Genomic DNA, 19527 nt, shown 5'->3' with positions numbered 1-19527 from the left:
CTTCCGGGACCGGGGCACGAACCCGTGTCCCCTGCATCAGCAGGCGGACTCTCAACCACTGCGCCACCAGGGAAGCCCATGAGCTCATTTTTTAAAGGCAGAAGAAGAAAGTGTCTATTCATAATGTTAGCTGCTTATGGTTCCTCAAATTTACCGAGTTTGCCACCAAGGTGATGGGAAGTTTGATGAATGTGTCCACGGCTTAAACGGAAAGGATGAGCCAAATCAGCGCTTAGGAAATCCCTTTTCTTTCTGGAGTTTATCTTTGCTCACTATTTTAGTATTTCCTGCCCGTGGGAGGATGAGTGGTCCCAGCTACTTGGCTAAATAAACAGTCGCTTCCTATCTTATCCTTTTAGAGAATCGTGCACCAGTCCAATCCCAGGCCATTCAGGACCTCAGGACCATCACTAGAGATTCAGGGAGGAAACACATGTACAGCACATACACATACTTCCATGGATTATTATTTTTTTAAACATCTTAATTGGAGTATTATTGCTTTACAATGGTGTGCTAGTTTCTGCTTTATAACAAAGTGAATCAGTCATACATATACATATGTCCCCATATCTCCTCCCTCCTGCATCTCCCTCCCTCCCACACTCCCCATCCCACCCCTCTAGGTGGTCACGAAGCACCGAGCTGATCTCCCTGTGCTATGCGGCCGCTTCCCCATAGCTATCCATTTTACGTTTGGTAGCGTATATATGTCCATGCCACTCTCTCACTTTGTCCCAGCTTACCCTTCCCCCTCCCCATGGGTTATTTTAAACTGGGTATCCTGTGGGGTCTTTTTGTTTGTTTTGTTTTTAAAGAATACATAAGAGGGGCTTCCCTGGTGGCACAGTGGTTGAGAGTCCGCCTGCCGATGCAGGGGACACGGGTTCGTGCCCCGGTCTGAGAGGATCCCACATGCTGCGGAGCGGCTGGGCCCGTGAGCCATGGCCACTGAGCCTGCGCGTCCGGAGCCTGTGCTCCGCAATGGGAGAGGCCACAACAGTGAGAGGCCCGCGTACCACACACAAAAAAAGAATACATAAGAATTTTTTGGCTAATTACAATCTTATCCTGGAAGGATTAGATTTTTTTAAAGGAATTATAAATATAAACCATCACCTTAAGACAAAAGGAGCCGGTTTTAGATGCATGAAGCTTTGTTTGCATTCACCCCAGGCTGACAGGCTTCATCCTGAAAAGACCGCAGCTGTCTGCAGAGCCAGAAGGATCCTTAAGCCCAGATCAGACATGGAGTCAAGGCTTAGAGGGTAGAGCCTGGCTGCTCCATTTTCCCATTTTAAATGTTCTTTCTTTAAAAAATATTTTTATTGAATGAAAGATTCTTCAAATTCTATAGTGCTTTACAACTTTCAAAAGTTTCACACACATGATTTCATATAATTCCATAACAAGCCTTCCCCCCCCACCCCTATATTGCCCCTCCCCCCTTCCCTCTCCCCACTGGTAACCACTAGTTTGTTCTCTATATGTGTTTGTCTGCTTCTTTTTGTTTTATTCACTAGTTTGTCATATGTTTTAGATTCCACATATAAATGATAACACACAGTACTTACCTTTCTCTGTCTAACTTATTTCACCTAGCATAATACCCTTCAAGTCCATCCATAGTACTGCAAACGGCATTATTTCATTCTTTTTATGGCTGAGTAGTATTCCATTGTGTATGTATATATATATATATATATATATATATATATGTATATATATACGTATATATATATATGTATATATATATATATATACGTATATATATACATATATATATATATATGTATATATATACCACATCTTCTTTATCCATTCATCTGTCAATGGGCATTTAGGTTGCTTCCATACCTTGGCTATTGTAAATAGTGCTGCTATGAACATTGGGGTGTATGTATCTTTTCGAATTAGTGTTTTTGGTTTTTTCCTATATATATATACACTTTCTCGATACACTTAGTTCAGACATTACATAATATTCACTGCTGGTGTCTCAAGCTCCATCTGTGCCCCAGCTCACTGGAGGAAGCCAGGCACAGGAGACGGGTACACAGCTCGGTAAGTGCTGTTTGCCCAGGTGGGTACAGACCACTTGGGACTTACGTTGGCTGTCGATGAAGCCAAGGCTACAGGATGCACCCCCTCCCCTACGTACATACACACACACACACCACACACATACGTACACACACCACATACACAATCCACATACACAACACACACATACATATACCCACACAATACACACACACATACAGAGACACACAGAGACACAATACACATATAACACATGCATACATATACAAAGACACAGAGATACACACATACACAGAGACACACACACGACACACATATACACACACAATACACATACATATACAGAGACACACAGAGACACACACATACCTACACACAACACAGACACACACATACACACACAGGGATTTAATCCCAGGCAATTCAAGTTCATATACCCAAAATGGGTTTTGCATTCTACTGTATTCCATCACAGCACATTTGTACTTTTTCTGGAAGGAGAAAGAATGTTTCAGGTTTATGCATTAAGGTTTTTCTAACTGTTCAGAGCTCAGTATGTACCAGTGTCGCTAGTAAGAGATAGAGCCCCACACATGTAAACAAGTAAAAAAATTAACAACTAATTATCTCACAGCAATAAATGCTATTCTGAGAATTAAAATAGGGTGATGTGATTGCGAGTGTCAGGGCAGCTATTTTAGATTCTGAGGTCAGGGAGAGCCTCTCTGAGGAGGTGACATTGCAGCTGAGATCTGAATGTCACAGAGTCACCAGCCATGTGAAAATTCTAGGCCAGAGCCTTCCAGGCAGCGGGAAGGGCTGGCTGAGCCTCCATGGTGTGTCCCCAGACCCACTCCCTCCTCCCCTTCCTCCTCGTTGTCACCAGATACCCCTACGTCCCACCTCACAGAGACAAGAGGGCTGAGCCCCAGCCAGTGCATCAGCCCACCCCCTGCAGCCCACCTGTGGGCAGGTGCTCATGGCCCCCTCCTGGGACGGTGGATGAGCTGCAGGTGCTGGGGCACATGGGAGAAGGACAGCCCACCACCCTCCCCTGCCCGGCATCACCCACGTTTGGGAGTTTCAAAGTGAAAGTCTCCAAGAGTTGGCTGGATGCACGGCGGCACGTCTCCGACACTTGAACCTGCTCTAACAGGACTCTGATAACCAACCACTCCACCCAATGAGGGGAACAACAGGATCTGTTTTGCAGGGTGACTCCAGTGGCTGCAGGGGGAGGGCAGGGGGACCCCGAAGCCAGGAGGCTGTTCTGATGGAGGAGGGGGCAGGGAATGGAGCTGAGGAGCGTTCGTGTCTTGGCCGAATGTCTTGGAGGTCGAGTCAGCAGAACTGATTGGTAAATTTCACGTGGGAGGAGGAGGGGTAGAGGAGAATCCCAGGTAGTTCCTGTGCTGTTGTTGTCTTTGCTGATGAGATCAGGACAACCAGGAGTGGAGCAGGTGGGGGAATCCAGTTCTGAGATAAAGGTGTCACGGGGGCAGCTAGTGTAGGATTCTACCTGAGGTTCACTGCCAAAGTCAGGTGTCTGATGAGGTGACCTGGAGAGAACACAGAGGTGCCCACCTGTCGGAGCTGCCACACCTGGGACCAGTCTGTCTCTCCAACCTTATCCTCATCTCTTGGCCCAGAAACATCACATGCAGGGAACCACATGGAGAACCCGGAATCCACAGGTTCTTTGCCTTGGGATGTGCTGTCCCCACCCCATGGGAGCCCTTGCCCAGTGTCCAAGGCCCCGGCTCCCAGGCCAACCTTCCTTCAGCTTCTCCATCTCCCAAAGCTGAGTTGCTGTGTGTGCTATGGCACTCACAGCGCCTTCCACATGGGGCATCTGTCGCTTAATACCTCCCGCACAACAGGTGGGTGACACACTAAAAATCCCTCCCTGAGGAAGGAAGTTTGTCCAAAACCTTCAGTGTCCATACTTGAACAAGGAGACAGAGAGAGAGAACACAGGTAGAGGCGCCTGGTCCCAGTCAGAAACACACTCCTAACTTTCATAATAAATGACTTATTGCTCAGTTATGGAATTGCTGCGGATGTAGATTAAATCAAATAGAAATCTCTGGTCAAGAACCTTCGTGAGCTTAGACAAATGCATTTCCCTGACCTCTCCTGAGCGGGACTGGGGCCCCTGTGATTTATATAAACATACCAGCGTACTTGAGGTTTTCCAGCATTTTTGTACTGGAATCCCTGGGGCTTTCAGTTAAAAAACACTTTTTAAACCTGCCAAGCTGAGAGGGAGCCGAAAGGGAGCCCCTACCGTCCAGCCCAGTGCCAGAACTGCCATTAGCCACATCAGGCTGGCTTGGTAACAGGCTGGCTTTGTCCCCAAAACAATCCATATGTGCAGTGTAAACCCCGACACCCTGGAAGCACCTCAGCTCACCCTAGCATATTTACCAACGAACAGCCTTAGTTGCTGGAGTTGTAATCTGTCCCCGTGCCAGAACCCAACTTGGTTCTGGCCTTGGAGCTAAGAAGGAGTAGTTGTAAATAAAGATTTATCCCCCTGGTTCCTGAGCTCTCTTAGTAATGAAAGACAAAGAGGCCCTTTATAGTTTAAAAGCCAAATAAAATATTACATATCAGTGTTGCCCAGGTCAAAGTCTACAACTTATCTGAAGAATTGTAAGTGCTTTAATGCATCTTCTTTAAAAGCCCCTGACTTCGAAACACACCAAATGTACTAAGGTAGCATCTCATTTCACATGAGGATGCTCCAAGTGCTAGAGTCAACTGTGTGAGAGGCCATGGTTCCCTGAGCCTGGACAGGGCCTCCGAGTCTCACCCCACCACTGCGTCCCACCCTGCAGCCCCACCCCAGCAGTCACAGCGTTAGCTGTTATTCCCACTCAATTCTGGACCAGGAAGACACCATCAATTACTTTCAGTAGAACCCAAACATCATGTTTCCTTATCCCCAAGCACTAAACGATTCAACCTGGGTTGGACTAAACCCCAAGAATCACCTGGGAAACTTTAGGAGGACAGATTACCAAGCTCCGCCTCAAACTTCCTACATCAGAAATTCTGGGAGTGAATCCCAGGAATCTGTCTGATTAAAGAGCTGCACAAGGTGATTTGGAAGCAACCAGCCTGGAATTCATGCCCTTGCTGACATCTGCAACCTTGGACCAACTCATCCTACCTGAAAATACTGTGTTTGAGTCGTATGCTAGGCAGACTCCCTTACTTGGAAAATATATTGAAATAATTTATCTGTGGAATCTCTTTCTGATTTCAGCCAACCTTTAGATGTTAGACCAGAGATTCTCATGCTATGGAATCCATTTTCCTCTTCCTCTTGGGTAAAACCAAGCTATTAAAAACATTTCGATGGGAGGGTATCAGAATCACAGATAATGAGCCAAAAGATCCTGGAGTCAAAGGGAACATTTTTCTAAGATGTCAGAGTTGTTTAGTTAACAATTTATCACACAGAGTGGGTTCATCTCAACAGAAGAGCCCAAGGAAGGAACAGGCCATGATGTGAGTCATCGCAGAAGAGGAACAAGTCTCATCCATAGTGTCCTCGTGGACACAAGCAGCCAGGTAGAGCACGGGAGCCGTGCTGGTGTGGGGTCACGTGTGTTACGTAAGCCTAACGTGACAGCGTCGCACAGACAAAGCCAATATTTTATTCTGTTTCTGCACTTGTTTTAGGAAGATTATTTTTCCAAACGTATAAGAGCAGTTAAGTCGTTCCCTGTTCCATTTGGAAAAGTGAGTATAGAGATGTATGCTTTCAACCACCTCCTACAGAGTAATAAAAGTTTAATAAGGGACAGGCAAAGACACACTGAATTAGCAGGCAGTGACCCGCTGGGTGAGCCAGGACTGCAGGCCTGCGGAGCTTTAATAAAACCAGGTCTGGTACCACTATATGTTCGCCTGCCTCCCAGAGATTCTGACCGAATGGGTCTGGGATGGGCCCTGCACCTGGACCTTTACAAGTTCCCAGGTCAAAGGCAGTTTAAGATGGTGGCGAAGGGGGAGCCTGAACTCACCTCCTCCCGTGGACCCGACAAATATGCAGCTACACATGGATCAATTTCCCCTGAAAAGAACCTGAGAACTACCTGAACACCTGGTCCCCAACAGAGGATAGAAAGGGCCACACCCAGACAGGCAGGGGAGGCATGTGGTCTCACTCACCCTAGAGCCAGTGAAATGACAGCAGTGTGACACGTACTGAGACTGTATGTAAAGGAGAGTCATTCGTAAATCCAGAGGCATCAGCTGGAGGGGTGGGGGATGGTGGAAACACTCCCCAGAGACAGAGGTGCCACTGTGCTCCCCACCTAACCTGCTGGAGCAGGCAGGTGAGCTCGGACACAGGGTTGAGCAATTGTAGCACTACCCTGCTGACCTGCTGAAGCCGGAGAGCTCCAGTGGCTGAGGTGGCTGGGCATGAGTGGTCTTGGCATCCTCCCATCCCTGCCCTAAAGCTGACACACGCACACAGTCAGGGCACTCTCCTCTGCATTGCTGAAGCTGTGGGCACACAGTCAAGTCATTTTCCCACTGCCTTCCCAAAGCAAAGGACCAAGCCTGGTCCCCACACTCTCCAGCTGAAGCCAGCAGGAGCATACAGTCTAGATAGAGACACAACTTGATTGCCTGGCCCTGATGGCCAGTGGGGCTGGAGACCCTGAGCTCCATGGCACTGGAGCAATTGGAACGAGAGCTCTTGTCAGGCCACCATCCCCAGGGCACTGCACATATAGCAGGCAAACACAACCCCTGGCTTCCTTTGAAAAAGGCCCATTCATGGAACCTGGAGCCTCAGGTTTCTTTTGCACCTAGAGGCTAAGGAAGGGTTCCCAGGGAAGTAAGCAGGATGACAACATCCTCATACTCCCTTGGCCTCACTACAGCTCAATGAGACTTCCCAGGAAGGAGATTGTGCACTCCTCAAGAGTCCCGATATTTGCAACTGTTGCCCAGAGGACACATCCAGATCTCCACATCTGGAGAACAGCAGGGATTACAATTGTGGCCCCATAGGACTGTATATATCTGCATACTTTAGAAGCCGTTGCCTGAGAGACTGGCTTCCAATCAGCCTAAGTGCTAAATGAGAGTCCTCCCCTCAGAACACTGACAGGTCCTGACACACCCTCAACAACAGGGCCATATCAAGAACTACAAAGATTCGGGAGACCACCAAGAGCTAAGGCAGGGTTGAACAAGAAGGATCATCCCTACGCAAGGCCACACCTTCAAGACTGAGAGGCAGCAGTTTTGCCTACTACACAGAAATAGTCAGCAAAATGAAGAAATATGTTCCAAAAAAGGCAAGAGGAAACCTCAGAAAAAGACCTGAATGATATGGAGATAAGTAATCGACCTGATAAAGAACTGAAAGTAATGGTCATAAAGATGCTCTCTGACCTCAGGAGAAGAATGGAGGAATACAGTGAGAACTTCAACAAAGAGCTGAATATATAAAGAAAAGAACCAATCTGTGCTGAAGAATACAATAACTGAAATGAAAAATACATGAGAAGGAATCAAAAGCAGATTCGATGACAGAGAAGAACAGATTGGCAATCTGGAAGACAGGGTAGTGGAAATCATCCAATCAGAAGAACAAGAAGAAAAAAAACTTTTTTAATGAGGATAGTTTAAGGGACATCTGGGACAACATCAAGTGTACTAACATTTACATTATAGGGGTCCCAGAAGGAGAGGAGAGAGAAAAAGGGGCAGAGAACTTATCTGAAGAAATAATGGCTGAAAACTTCCCAAACCTGGGAAAGGAAACAGACACCCATGTCTAGAAAGTGAACAGTCCCAAACAAGATGAACCCAACAAGATCCACACTAAGACACATTATAATCAAAATGTCAAAATTAAAGATAAAGAGAGAATTTTAAAAGCAGCAAGAGAAAAACAACTGGTTACATATAAAGGAACCCCTATAAGACTACTGGTGAATACTTCAGCAGAAACTTTGCAGACCAGAAGGGAGCAGCACGATACATTCAAAGGGCTGAAAATAAAAAACACAACCAAGATTACTCTATCCAGCAAGGTTATCACTCAGAAGTGAAGGAGACATAAAGGGTTTCTCAGACAAGCAAAAACGAAAGGAGTTCATCACTAAACCAACCTTACAAGGTATGTTAAGTGGTGATTTTCAACCTGAAAAGTAAAGGCCTTAACTAGAAATAAGAAAACATGTGAAAGAGAAAAGTCTCTCTGGTAAAGGCAAACATATAGTAAAGTTAGTGGATGAAACACTTCTAAAGCTATTATGAAGGTTAAAAGGCAAAAGTAGTAAAATCAACTGTAACTACAGTAAGTATTTAAGGAATACACAAAATAAAAAGATGTAAAATATAACATAAAAAGCATAAAATGTGGAGAGGGGAGTAAAAATGTAGTGCTTTCAGAATGTATTCAAACCTAAGTGACTATCCACTTAAAATAGATTGTTTTATACAGATTGTTATATGTGAGCCTCATGGAAACAAAAACCCAAAACCTTTAAATAGATAGACAAAAAATAAAGGGAAAGGAATCCAAACATAACACTAAAGAAAATCATAAAACCACAAGTGAAGAGAACAAGAGAAGAAAGGAACAGAGAAGGTTTACCAAAGGAAAAAAAAAATATGAGAAAACAACAAACAAAATGGCAGAACATGCCTATCAATAATTATTTTAAATGTGAATGGTCTAAATTCTCCAATCAAAAGATACAGGGTGGCTGAATGGATATAAAAACAAGAGACTCACTTCAGATCTAAAGACATGCACTGGCAGAAAGTGAAGGGATAGAAAAAGATATTTCATGCAAATGGAAATTTTTTAAAAAGCTGGAGTAGCAATATTTAGATAAAATACACTTTAAAACAGAGACTGTAAAAAAGATGAAGAAGGGCATTACATAATGATAAAGGGATCAATACAACAAGAGGATACAACATTTGTAAACATGCACCCAACAAAGGATCATGTAAATTTATAAAGCAAATATTAACTGACATAAAGGAAGAAATGAACAGTAATATAGTAACAGTAGGGGACTTTAATACCTCATTTGCCTCAATGGATAGATCATCCAGACAGAAAATCAATGACACATTATGCCAGCTGGAAAACAGATATATGCAGAACATTCCATCCAAAACTGCAGAAAACATATTATTTTCAAGTGCACATGGAACTTTCCCCAGGATAGATCACATGCTAGATCAAAAAATAAGTCTCAATAGATTTAAGAAGACTGAAATCATATCAAGCATCTTTTCCAACCACAAAGGTAAGAAACTGGAAGTCAATTATGAGAAGAAAACTGGAAAAAACACAAAACGTATGGAGACTAAACAACATATTACTAAGCAATCACTGGGTCAATGAAGAAATGAAGAGGAGATTAAAAAAAATACCTGAGACAAATGAAAATGAAAACAATTTTCCAAAATCGGTGGGACACAACAAAAGCCGTTCTAAAAGGGAAGTTCATAGTGATACAGGACTACCCTGGGAAACAAGAAAAATCTCAATTAAACAAATTAACCTCACACCTGAAGAAACTAAAAAGAGAAGAACAAACAAAACCCAAAGTTAGTAGAATGAAGAAAATAATAAAGATCAGAATGGAAATAAATGAAATAGAATCTAAAAAACAATAGAAACAATCAGTGAAACCAAGAGCTGGTTCTTTGACAAGATAAAGACAAGTACTAAATCTTTAGCCAGTCTCATCAAGAAAAAAAGAGAGCGGGCCTAAATAAATAAAATCATAAATGAAAGAGGAGATGTTACCACAGAAATACAAAGGATCATAAGAGACCACTATGAACAATTACATGCCAACAAATTGGACAACTTAGAAGAAATGGATAAATTCTTAGAAACACATAACCTTCCAAAACTGAATCATGAAGAAACAGACAATCTAAAAAGACCAAATAATAGTAATGAAACTGATTAGTAATTAAAAATCTTCCAACAAACAAAAGTCCAGGACCAAAGAGCTTCACAGAGGAAATCTATCAAACATTTGAAGAAGAGTTAATACCTATGTTTCTCAAACTATTCCAAAACATTGATGATGAGTGAATGCTTCCAATCTCATTTTACAAGGCCAGCATTACTCTGATACCAAAACCAGACAAAGAGGCCACAAGAAAAAATTAGAGGCCAATATCTCCAATGAACATAGATGCAAAAATATTCAATAAAATATTAGCAAACCAAATCCAACAATACAGTAAAAGGATTACACACCATGATCAAGTAAGTTTTATTCCAGAAATGCAAGGATGGTTCAACATCCACAGATCAATCAACAAAGAATAAAAATCATATGATCATCTCAATAGATACAGAAAAAGCACTCAACACAACTCAACGTCTGTTTACAGTGAAAACTCTCAACAAAGTGGGTACAGAGGGAACATACCTCAACATAACAAAAGCCACATATGACAAACCCACAGCTAGCATCATACTCAACAGTGACAAGCTGAAAGCTTTTCCTCTAAGGTCAGGAACAGGATAAGGATGCCCACTCTCATCACTTTTTTTACACACAGTGTTGAAAGTCCTAGCCACAGCAATTAGGCAAGAAGAAAATAAAAGACATCCAAATTAAAAAGAAGTAAAACTGGCACTATTCACCCATGGCATGATACTATATATAGAAAACCCTAAAGACTCCACCAAAAAACTATCAGTACTAATAAACAAATTAAGCAAAGTTTCAGTATATGAAATTAATATACAGAAATTGGTTGCATTTCTATACACTAATAACAAACTATGAGAAAGAGAAATTAAGAAAGCAATCCCATTTACAACTGCATCAAAAAGAACAAAATACCTAGGAATAAATTTAACCAAGGAGGTTAAAGACTTGTACTCTGAAAACTATAAGACACTGATGAAAGAAATTGAAGATGACACAAATAAATGGAAAGATATACTGTGCTCAAGGGTTGGAAGTATTAGTATTGTTAAAATGTCCATACTACCCAGAGCAATATACAGATTGAATGCAATCCCTACCAAGTAGCAATGGCATTTTTTACAGAACTAGAACAAAGAATCCTAAAACTTTTATGGAACCACAAAAGACCCCAAATAGCCAAAATAATCTTGAGAAAGAACAAAGCCAGAGGTATCATGCTCCCTGATTTCAAACTATATTATAAAGCTAGAGAAATCAAAACAGTATGGTACTGGCACAAAAACATACACATAGATCAATGGAACACAATAGAGAGCCCAGAAATAAACCCACCCATTTATGGTCAATTAATCTATGACAAGGGAGACAAGAATATACAATGGAGAAAAGACAGTCTCTTCAATAAGTGGTGTTGAGAAAACTGGACAGTTACATGCAAAAGAATGAAACTGGACTACTCTCACACAATATGCAAAAATAAATTCAAAATGAGTTAAAGACTCATCCCACCCTAGACCTGGCACAGTGCTCCAAGCAGAGATCAGGCTCCGTAAAAAAGTTCTGATTGGAGTTAGGAAGAGACAGATGGATGGGAGGATGGGAAAGGAAAGTGGTGGATTCCAGGGTAGGTACGGCACTGCTCAACCTTTTGACATTTTCATAATAAAGACATGCATTTTCTTTGCATCTTAATTCATCACAAGTAATTATTTGGGTCCTGAACCTTTCAGGACACTTTTGGCAACAGGAAGGGTCTGTGAGCCCTTAGAACTGTGGCTTTTGTCATCACTCCCTGAATTCTTCATTTCTAGAGGGAGCACAGCAGTCAGAAGAGCAAAATTTAGCTGGTTCTCATAAAAGAAAACAGGTGGTTCAGGGTCAGTAATAATCTCTGTAACCAAAGACAAACAGAGATGGATGACCGTGTCTTTGTGCTTGAAAGCCAGGATCTAGAAAATGTAAAGCAAGTGACTCTGGACTAGATGTCAGGTGGGAACTGAGCAGATGCCTAATTAAAAGGTGACAATAAAGAGATTGATTTCTTCCATTCTTTGTTTCTTGCTCTTAAAAAAATAGTAACTTGAGCTTCAAAGTTGAAGCTTGACGTGCAGCCCAGCTGGCCGTTTTCTGTGCCAGATGTTACAGTAGACTAATGAACGTTAGGTATTAGAAAGGAGGGTGCAGATTTGAGGCTCCGAAGGAATTTCCAAATAACATTATCGGGACCTAAATGTTACATCACTGAATTTTTAATGGATGGGCAATGATTTATACTGGAATATTCTTTATATCCTTCATGTTTGATTTGTCAGACTATTTAGAAGATGCCTCTTGAAGCAGACTAAGTTGAGACTAAAATTCCTATTTGAATAAAGATTTAATTTATCATAAATTTAATTCAATAGTATATTAAACTATTATCTGTTTCAAAAAAATAAGGCCTGAAATCTCGTTAAATAGCTAGAAAGACCTAGAAGTATATAAACAACACAGATGCTATCAGCTTCGTAAAATTGCTGATGTAATTGGTGTTTTATTGCACAGATAACCTTTCTACACGATTTAATTTTCATAACACAATTCATTTTTTTAAAGGCTTAAGAATCAGAATCTTTTTCCCAGTTATGATTTGTTGATCTGCTTCTGAATTAAAATGAACGAATAAACAAGACCACAGATACCTCGGCTGGAAAAGAACCTTTTATGGCACTTGGGGAGTTGTTTCTTGACTGAGGTCTGCTCTCTGTAAAATTCAAGAACAGGGGCAAAGCCTCCCACCCATGCCCCCTGGGGGTTTTAGGGGGAATCCTTGGGTTTTTGATGCCCTTTAAAACAGCAAACTTGAGCCTCATTAACAAGTCCATGAAGATTAGGGAAGACTCCTGAGCCTTCTCCAGGGATTAGTTGCTACTTTGAAACCATGCTAGATTTGAAAAGGAATTCTCCCAGGCACCAGAGGATTGATTAATCTGCCATTTCTCCACTGAGATAAATGAAAGAAGAAGTAACGCCAGCAAACACTATCCTTTCAAAGGATCCTTGGGACTTCCCTGGTGGCGCAGTGAAGAATCCGCCTGATAATGCAGGGGACACGGGTTAGATCCCTGGTCTGGGAAGATCCCACATGCCGCAGAGCAACTAAGCCCATGTGCCGCAACTACTGAGCCTGCAGTCTAGAGCCCGCAAGCCACAACTACTGAGCCCGTGTGCCACAACTACTGAAACCCACGTGCCCTAGAGCCCTTGCTCTGCAACAAGAAGCCAACGCAATGAGAAGCCGGCACACCACAACAAAGAGTAGCCCCCATTGGCCGCAACTAGAGAAAGCCCGTGCACAGCAACAAAGACCCAAAGCAGCCAAAAAAAAAAAAAAAAAAAAAAAAAAAAAGCCAGGAATTAAAACAAAAAAATTCAAAGGATCCTCAAAAACCAAGCAATCTAGAACACAAACGCCAAGATTTACAAGTAGCAGGAAGTATGCTAGGGACTTCAAAATAAAACAAATTCTCTTGCTTATTTCTCCTGGCCATGTATTTCTATTCTTTTCAGACTCTAGCTAGATGGTTCCCCGGTAAGATGTATTTCCTCCTGGATTCATCTCAGAAGATTCACTCTAGCCTGCTCCCCTGGGCTGTCTGGGGGCTGGCATGTACTAAGAGAATGGAACTTACTATCTAAATTAGACCCAAACAAATTTAACCGAGAGGGAAATGAACCTCATAATAATGATATTTAGTATTTTCAAAGCCCCAATAAATAATGTTTATAGAGTATCTACCCCTCTTTTCCTTATTGTTAAATAATGTCATCAATAATATATAGGGCACAGATATTTAAACAACTTTCAAATGGGAGAGAGGTACTATAAGCCTGTGTTGGAGAACCGAGGGGAATCAGGAAGGAAACATGATTTTAGAATTAGTCAATGATATCGTGTCTCTTCTTCACCAGATGTGTGATCTTGACCTTAACCTAACATCCCTTATCTTCCGTAGGTCAGTGTAGGTTTTCTTAGTTTTATGGCAAAAGAGAGTTTGAATTTGGAGACAGAAGTCCTTTTTATAGGAAGCTTTGTAATTCAGTCATGGTTGTCTGTTACTAAAGGCACAGAGGGGATTCTTTTACCAAGTGGGATGGCCTCAAACACACCCTCCAACTTAGCTTTCTTTCATTCTACGAGACCCTGAATTTGAAATTTTTGAGATTGTTCTACTGCCTCTCAAACTGGAGAAGAGCAGAGGGAGAGCGGGTGCCCTTTATTATTAAGTCCTCACAACAATCTGTGCTTTGCAGGAAAAGAGAATAAACAATTTCCCCAACATCACACAGTCACCTTAGGCGGCTTCCAAGTCCGACTTTAGAGTCCACTCAATTCCCAGTAAATATCCTTTACACTCCATCTATCATATGAGGATAAATGAAAATCAACCTCGCTTTATAAATAATAATAATGAAAAACCCTAAGTCTGGAGAGCTGGAGTTAATGGATTTATTTTCACTGAACCTGGAAAATGTGGGGTAATTATTTAAGCCAACTGATTTTCAAAACTGTAAATATTATAAAATAAATTTCAAATGTAAAAATGGAGATTAAAAATTTAAATTGTCGTATAATTATAAAGCCAACCAGAAGAAAAAGCACCTTCATAGTTTTATCTATTTTCAGGACACCAAAAAGTGTTGTGTAGTTTGCAAACTTGAGTGCAAGAGATGGGTAGTTATTACCTTGCTATAATTAATTTTTACACCATGTACCTTTTTTAACACTTGTCTTAAAAATAGTAGAATACGGATATGCAATGTGATTGTATATCTTTTACCCATAAGGATTTTAGGCAATAACATCATTTCTAGTCTGCAGAGGTTAACTGAATCATATTCACTCTTTCTTCACTGTTGTATTTCTGATAAGTATACAAGGTAAAGTGCTGCTTATTTGTGAAGCATGTACATCATCTGCTGTAACTGAGAATTTTCTTCCTTTGATGGCTTCGTGGTTATCATTCTCGATATAAGTAATTTCAAGTAACTTCAGTTTTATAGGTTTAATTTCTTGCCAAAGCTTATGAATGAAATATTTGGTACTTGTGTCTTGTGTCAAATGTCCAAAGGTACTCTTTTAAGGAACTTTTTTCACTGTAAATTTCATCCTTCAATTACCAAATCAATTACTTTTTAAGTCAATGTCACCTAGACTCACATAACAAAGTGCAGTTATTAGAACAAACAGGTCAGGGACAGAGTGACAGCTGTCTCACGTGCTCCCATTCACCATGGAATGAAATCTGATGTGTCCCCTGGTCCAGCTAAAAACATAGCTAGAAATTCACATACAGTTTACTCATTCTTACACTTTTCCAAATGCATATATTTTTTCTCTGGAGGGCTTTAAAAATACCTCGATGGAAGCATGTGGAGTTAACACACTGACTCAGGACAGCAAGGTGCACAGACTGGAAGCCTCCTTCAAGGTAGAATTAATTTTTTTCTCCTACAACTACCAGGTGTTACTTCTCTAAGAGCACTGCAGTAACGAAGGTATCTAGACCATAGGCTATGATACAAATTTGAAAGGTTCCCCATCTGAGTTAAGGGCAGATGACAGTGAAGAGACACAGGGTCAAGCCCAGGCCCTTAGGGGATGACGCCTCTCGCAGGGTGGCCCTCATGGTCTCCGAACTTGTCTCCTCGTGGCCCAGGCACGAGTGAGAATGCCCACACATGAGGACCACACGAGGGTGTGCCAAGTAACCGCCCAGCACGGGAGGGCATGAAGCACAGTGCATATCTCACTATTACACTGTCACAACCTACCAAGGTCAAGGCCCCAGAAATCAAAGAAGGAAGAGGCACAAAGTCAGATTTACCGATTCTTCATTCTCAAACTCCAGGTTATACTGCGCTGCTTCTTCAGTCACTGGTTTCTGAACGATGTTCCTACAGACCAGCCAGATGGTCAGACTGGCTATGAACATGCCGACGTCAGGCACAAACACTCGGATCCCGTTGCCAGCATCAGCTCCCTTTAAGCTATGGAAGGGAAAAGAGCGGGGCAGGGGAAGAAATTTAGTTGTTTTTATGTTGCTATGGTTAAACCATCTTAAAGTATGTTTAAATCTTCTTAATGATTTAAAATAAAGAAGGCTCAGTTTCTGCCCAGAAGGTACCAGAAAGCTTTTCACCAACCCAGGTCTTATGTAATCTACTAAGATGCAGGAAGCTTCCAGGGAGTTTTAGAAATAGTATAAAGAACCCTAAACCAATTCTCACTCCTAAAACGTGCTAATGAACTAACTTGTTATTAAATTAACCATGTGTCCAGTACAGAGCCAGGTGTTTGCAATCTAGCTGGAGCAGTTAAATACTAGATGGACACAAGCAGCTACGAGATGTTGGGCCTTGGAAGTAAATCAAAGTTAGAAGGAAAAACAGAGAAGATGTTAAAGCAATCCTTGAATAGGAGCTCTTCATGATTTTGAATACTGAGTTGATTTTGTTTTCCACCTGTTCCGAGAAAGATCGTTAACAGAGAACTCAGAAGATTCGGTTCCAGTGTCAGTAGGACCTGACAGCTGCCTTTCACTGGAGGCCTTCCCCACATCCCGCGTGCTTCCTCTGCCCCAAAGAGATAACACTGTTTGTCTTCTGTATCGCACTGGACTCAGATGAAAGTGACCCAATGTGTATCAGAGATAAAACTTGTTTAGGGACAGGAAGCAGAAGATAGGGAATTATGCATGTAAAGATACATAGTTTTCCATATACATTTCATGTGATGAAATACATACTGTAGTCATTTACATTGGATACGTGATATACTGGTAAAAACATAATAAATAGCAAGACCCCATCACCTAGAAATAACCATGTTAACATTTTAGTAAACTAAAACATCATATGATATCGCTTATATGTGGACTCTAAAAACATGATACAAATAAACTTATTTACAAAACAGAAACAGACTCACAGACATTGAAAACAAACTTGCCGTTACCAAAGGGGAAAGGTGGAGAAGGGATAGATTAGGAATTTGGGATTAACATACACACACTACTGTACATAAAATAGATAAGCAACAAGGACCTACTGTATAGCACAGGGAACTGTACTCAATATTTTGTAATAACCTATAATGGAAAAGAATCTAAAAAAGAATATATATGTATACATATATATATATGTATATATAACTGAATCACTTTGCTGTATACCTGAAACTAACACAACATTGTAAATCGACTATATTTCAATAAAATTTTTAAAAATTAGTAATAATATCTACCACTCACTGAGCAATTGCTTTGTGCTAAGAGCTTTGTACATATTATTTAGTCCAACCAATCACCATAAAGAGTTAGGCATTATTATTTATCCTCCTTTTACATATGAAAAAACTAAGGCTCCAAAAGGTAAACTTACTTCCCTAAAGTCACACAGATAGTCAGAAAGAGAAAAGAGTTATCCTCAAGCTCCCTGTAAGTGCAGAGTTTATGCTGTCAACCACTGCATCCTCCTGTACGTATCCCCACGGCCTTCCCTTCCAGTCTTCCTTCTGTGCATGGACATGCGTTCCTAGAGTTAACAAAACTAGGCTCATCCTTTACCTATGGTTTTTGACAGTGATTTGTTCATTTAATACATCACTCACATTTTCACAACTCACTGAAGATTTTTAAGCCTCACCACACTCACAGTCAGACAGGATTTACTTAACTAGTCCACTACTGTTGTACATTTAGAATATTTCCATCCATTTGTTACTATAATATAAATAAAAGTTAAATCTTTATTAAGTAAAGAGTCTTCTAATCCAAGATCTTCTAGGAAGAATTCCTTAGACCAGTCTAACTGGCTTTTTATAAAAATGGTCTGGAAGAGGGCATCCCCCTATAGAAGCTTCGATTTTCCACACAACTCTAAACTCTTCTGAACAGAGAAACATGAAAGTGATGAGACATCCCTTTACTTCCATAAATAAAACACACGTGGTTGTGTGAAAGGTTTCTAAAAATGGCAAATTCCTTTCATATGGGTTAAGAGTAAGTCAATTACGAAAACTTCATTCAAACTTTATAATTACTTATGAAACTTATAATCCAGAATCATATTAATGAAATCTGATGATTGATTTCATCATAATAAAAATGTAGAGATTTGCTGTCTACTTTTAAAGTACATCTAACGTGATCAGACGGAGCAAAGGAGAATTAATATCACCAGAATGAGAACTCAGAGACAGGCCAGAAGACAGGCTAGGCTGGGGTGGGGTAGGGGTGTTTCCTGGGTGGGGCTGTCAAGGGAGCTGGTGGGTCCTTCCCAGGTGGATTTGGGGGGATAAATTATTGTAGCTCCTTTGTGGAAAATGAATTGACCATGGCATTTTATAAAAAGCACCAACCAAGCAGACTGGAGGGGAAAGAGCTCTTACAGAAAGCCACCAGCACCGGGCTCCTCCCACCTGTTCTCTGCAGGCGCCTCCCAATTTGCAAACAGTGGCTTTGAGGCTACAGCCCCAGCTTTGTGCTTCTTGGTCCCCAAAGAGACACTCGATAGCCCACATACACTAAGGGAGTAAATGAATGTAGCTTGCAAAAGCGATCCTCCACCTGCTGTGACAGAATTCAGCTCCTGGATCCAGGACTGGGCTGCAATCTGAGTCAGAATGGAATCATTCAGCCACAGAGGTGCCACCCTATTAACTGTGGCTCTCGGGTCCCGAGCTAACAAAGCAGCACATTCATGGCACTGCCTAGCGGACACAATGAGCCTTCAGAAGACGATAACACGGGCCGTGGACAATGACCAGGTCAAAATCCAACCGATATGTCCTGTGGGGACCATCTTATCACTAAAGTCTCCTTCTTCACTGTCTAGACCAGTGTCTACTGAGTTACATTAATCAGAGCGCTAGTCCTCAGAAATGCTGCAAATTAAAGCAAAACAAGACAAAGGAGAAAAAAAAAACAGTTGCTGGTCAAGTAAGTGTTAGAAAATCACAATGAATATTATTATAGTAAAGAACTTGAGAAGTTCTGTAGTAAAACAATAACTTTGAGCTTACTTAAGCCTCCATTTCCCAAATTTATTTGACCACAAACCATTTCTTAGTTTTATCTAACACCTATTACATTCTGCCGAGCTAGTGCTCACGGCGCAAGCTTTAGAAAATGCTGACTCAGTGTCTCCTTACTGGTCTATAGTTTTGATCACAATGAATGGACAATTTGGAAACTATACTAAATGTGTAGCTAATCTTTATACATTTGGTTTTGAATGAGCCCCTGATAACTGCAGTCAGTGACACCTCATTCCTCTCCCTCAGCCCTCCTCCCATCTATCCACCCACTCACTCGGGAAGTCACTGCAGCCATGGAGCTGGAAGAAACCAGAAACGATCTAGTCCACTTCCTCATCTTGCAAAGAAGAAACCAACCCAGGGAAGGTTGAAGCCTGGACCAAATGCACAGCTGGCGGCAGAGCCCTTATTGGGAGCTGCCACTCACTGCACTTGCCCCCGCTTCTACCTGGT

General features: G+C 41.5%; 1 protein-coding gene across 3 annotated transcripts in view; it reads right to left on the bottom strand.

The window, feature by feature from the left end:
• PIEZO2 (piezo type mechanosensitive ion channel component 2) overlaps positions 1-19527 on the bottom strand; it is a 351580-nt gene that overhangs the window by 138510 nt on the left and 193543 nt on the right. For all 3 annotated transcript variants that reach the window (XM_060119106.1, XM_060119107.1, XM_060119108.1), the window contains exon 5: positions 15863-16025. In XM_060119106.1, the coding sequence (XP_059975089.1) occupies positions 15863-16025 (163 nt within the window). The remainder of the gene's footprint in view (positions 1-15862; positions 16026-19527) is intronic.

The sequence above is a fragment of the Mesoplodon densirostris genome, chromosome 15 (assembly GCF_025265405.1).
Source record: "Mesoplodon densirostris isolate mMesDen1 chromosome 15, mMesDen1 primary haplotype, whole genome shotgun sequence".
Lineage (NCBI taxonomy): Eukaryota > Metazoa > Chordata > Mammalia > Artiodactyla > Ziphiidae > Mesoplodon > Mesoplodon densirostris.
This window is presented reverse-complemented; position numbering and strand designations above follow the sequence as displayed.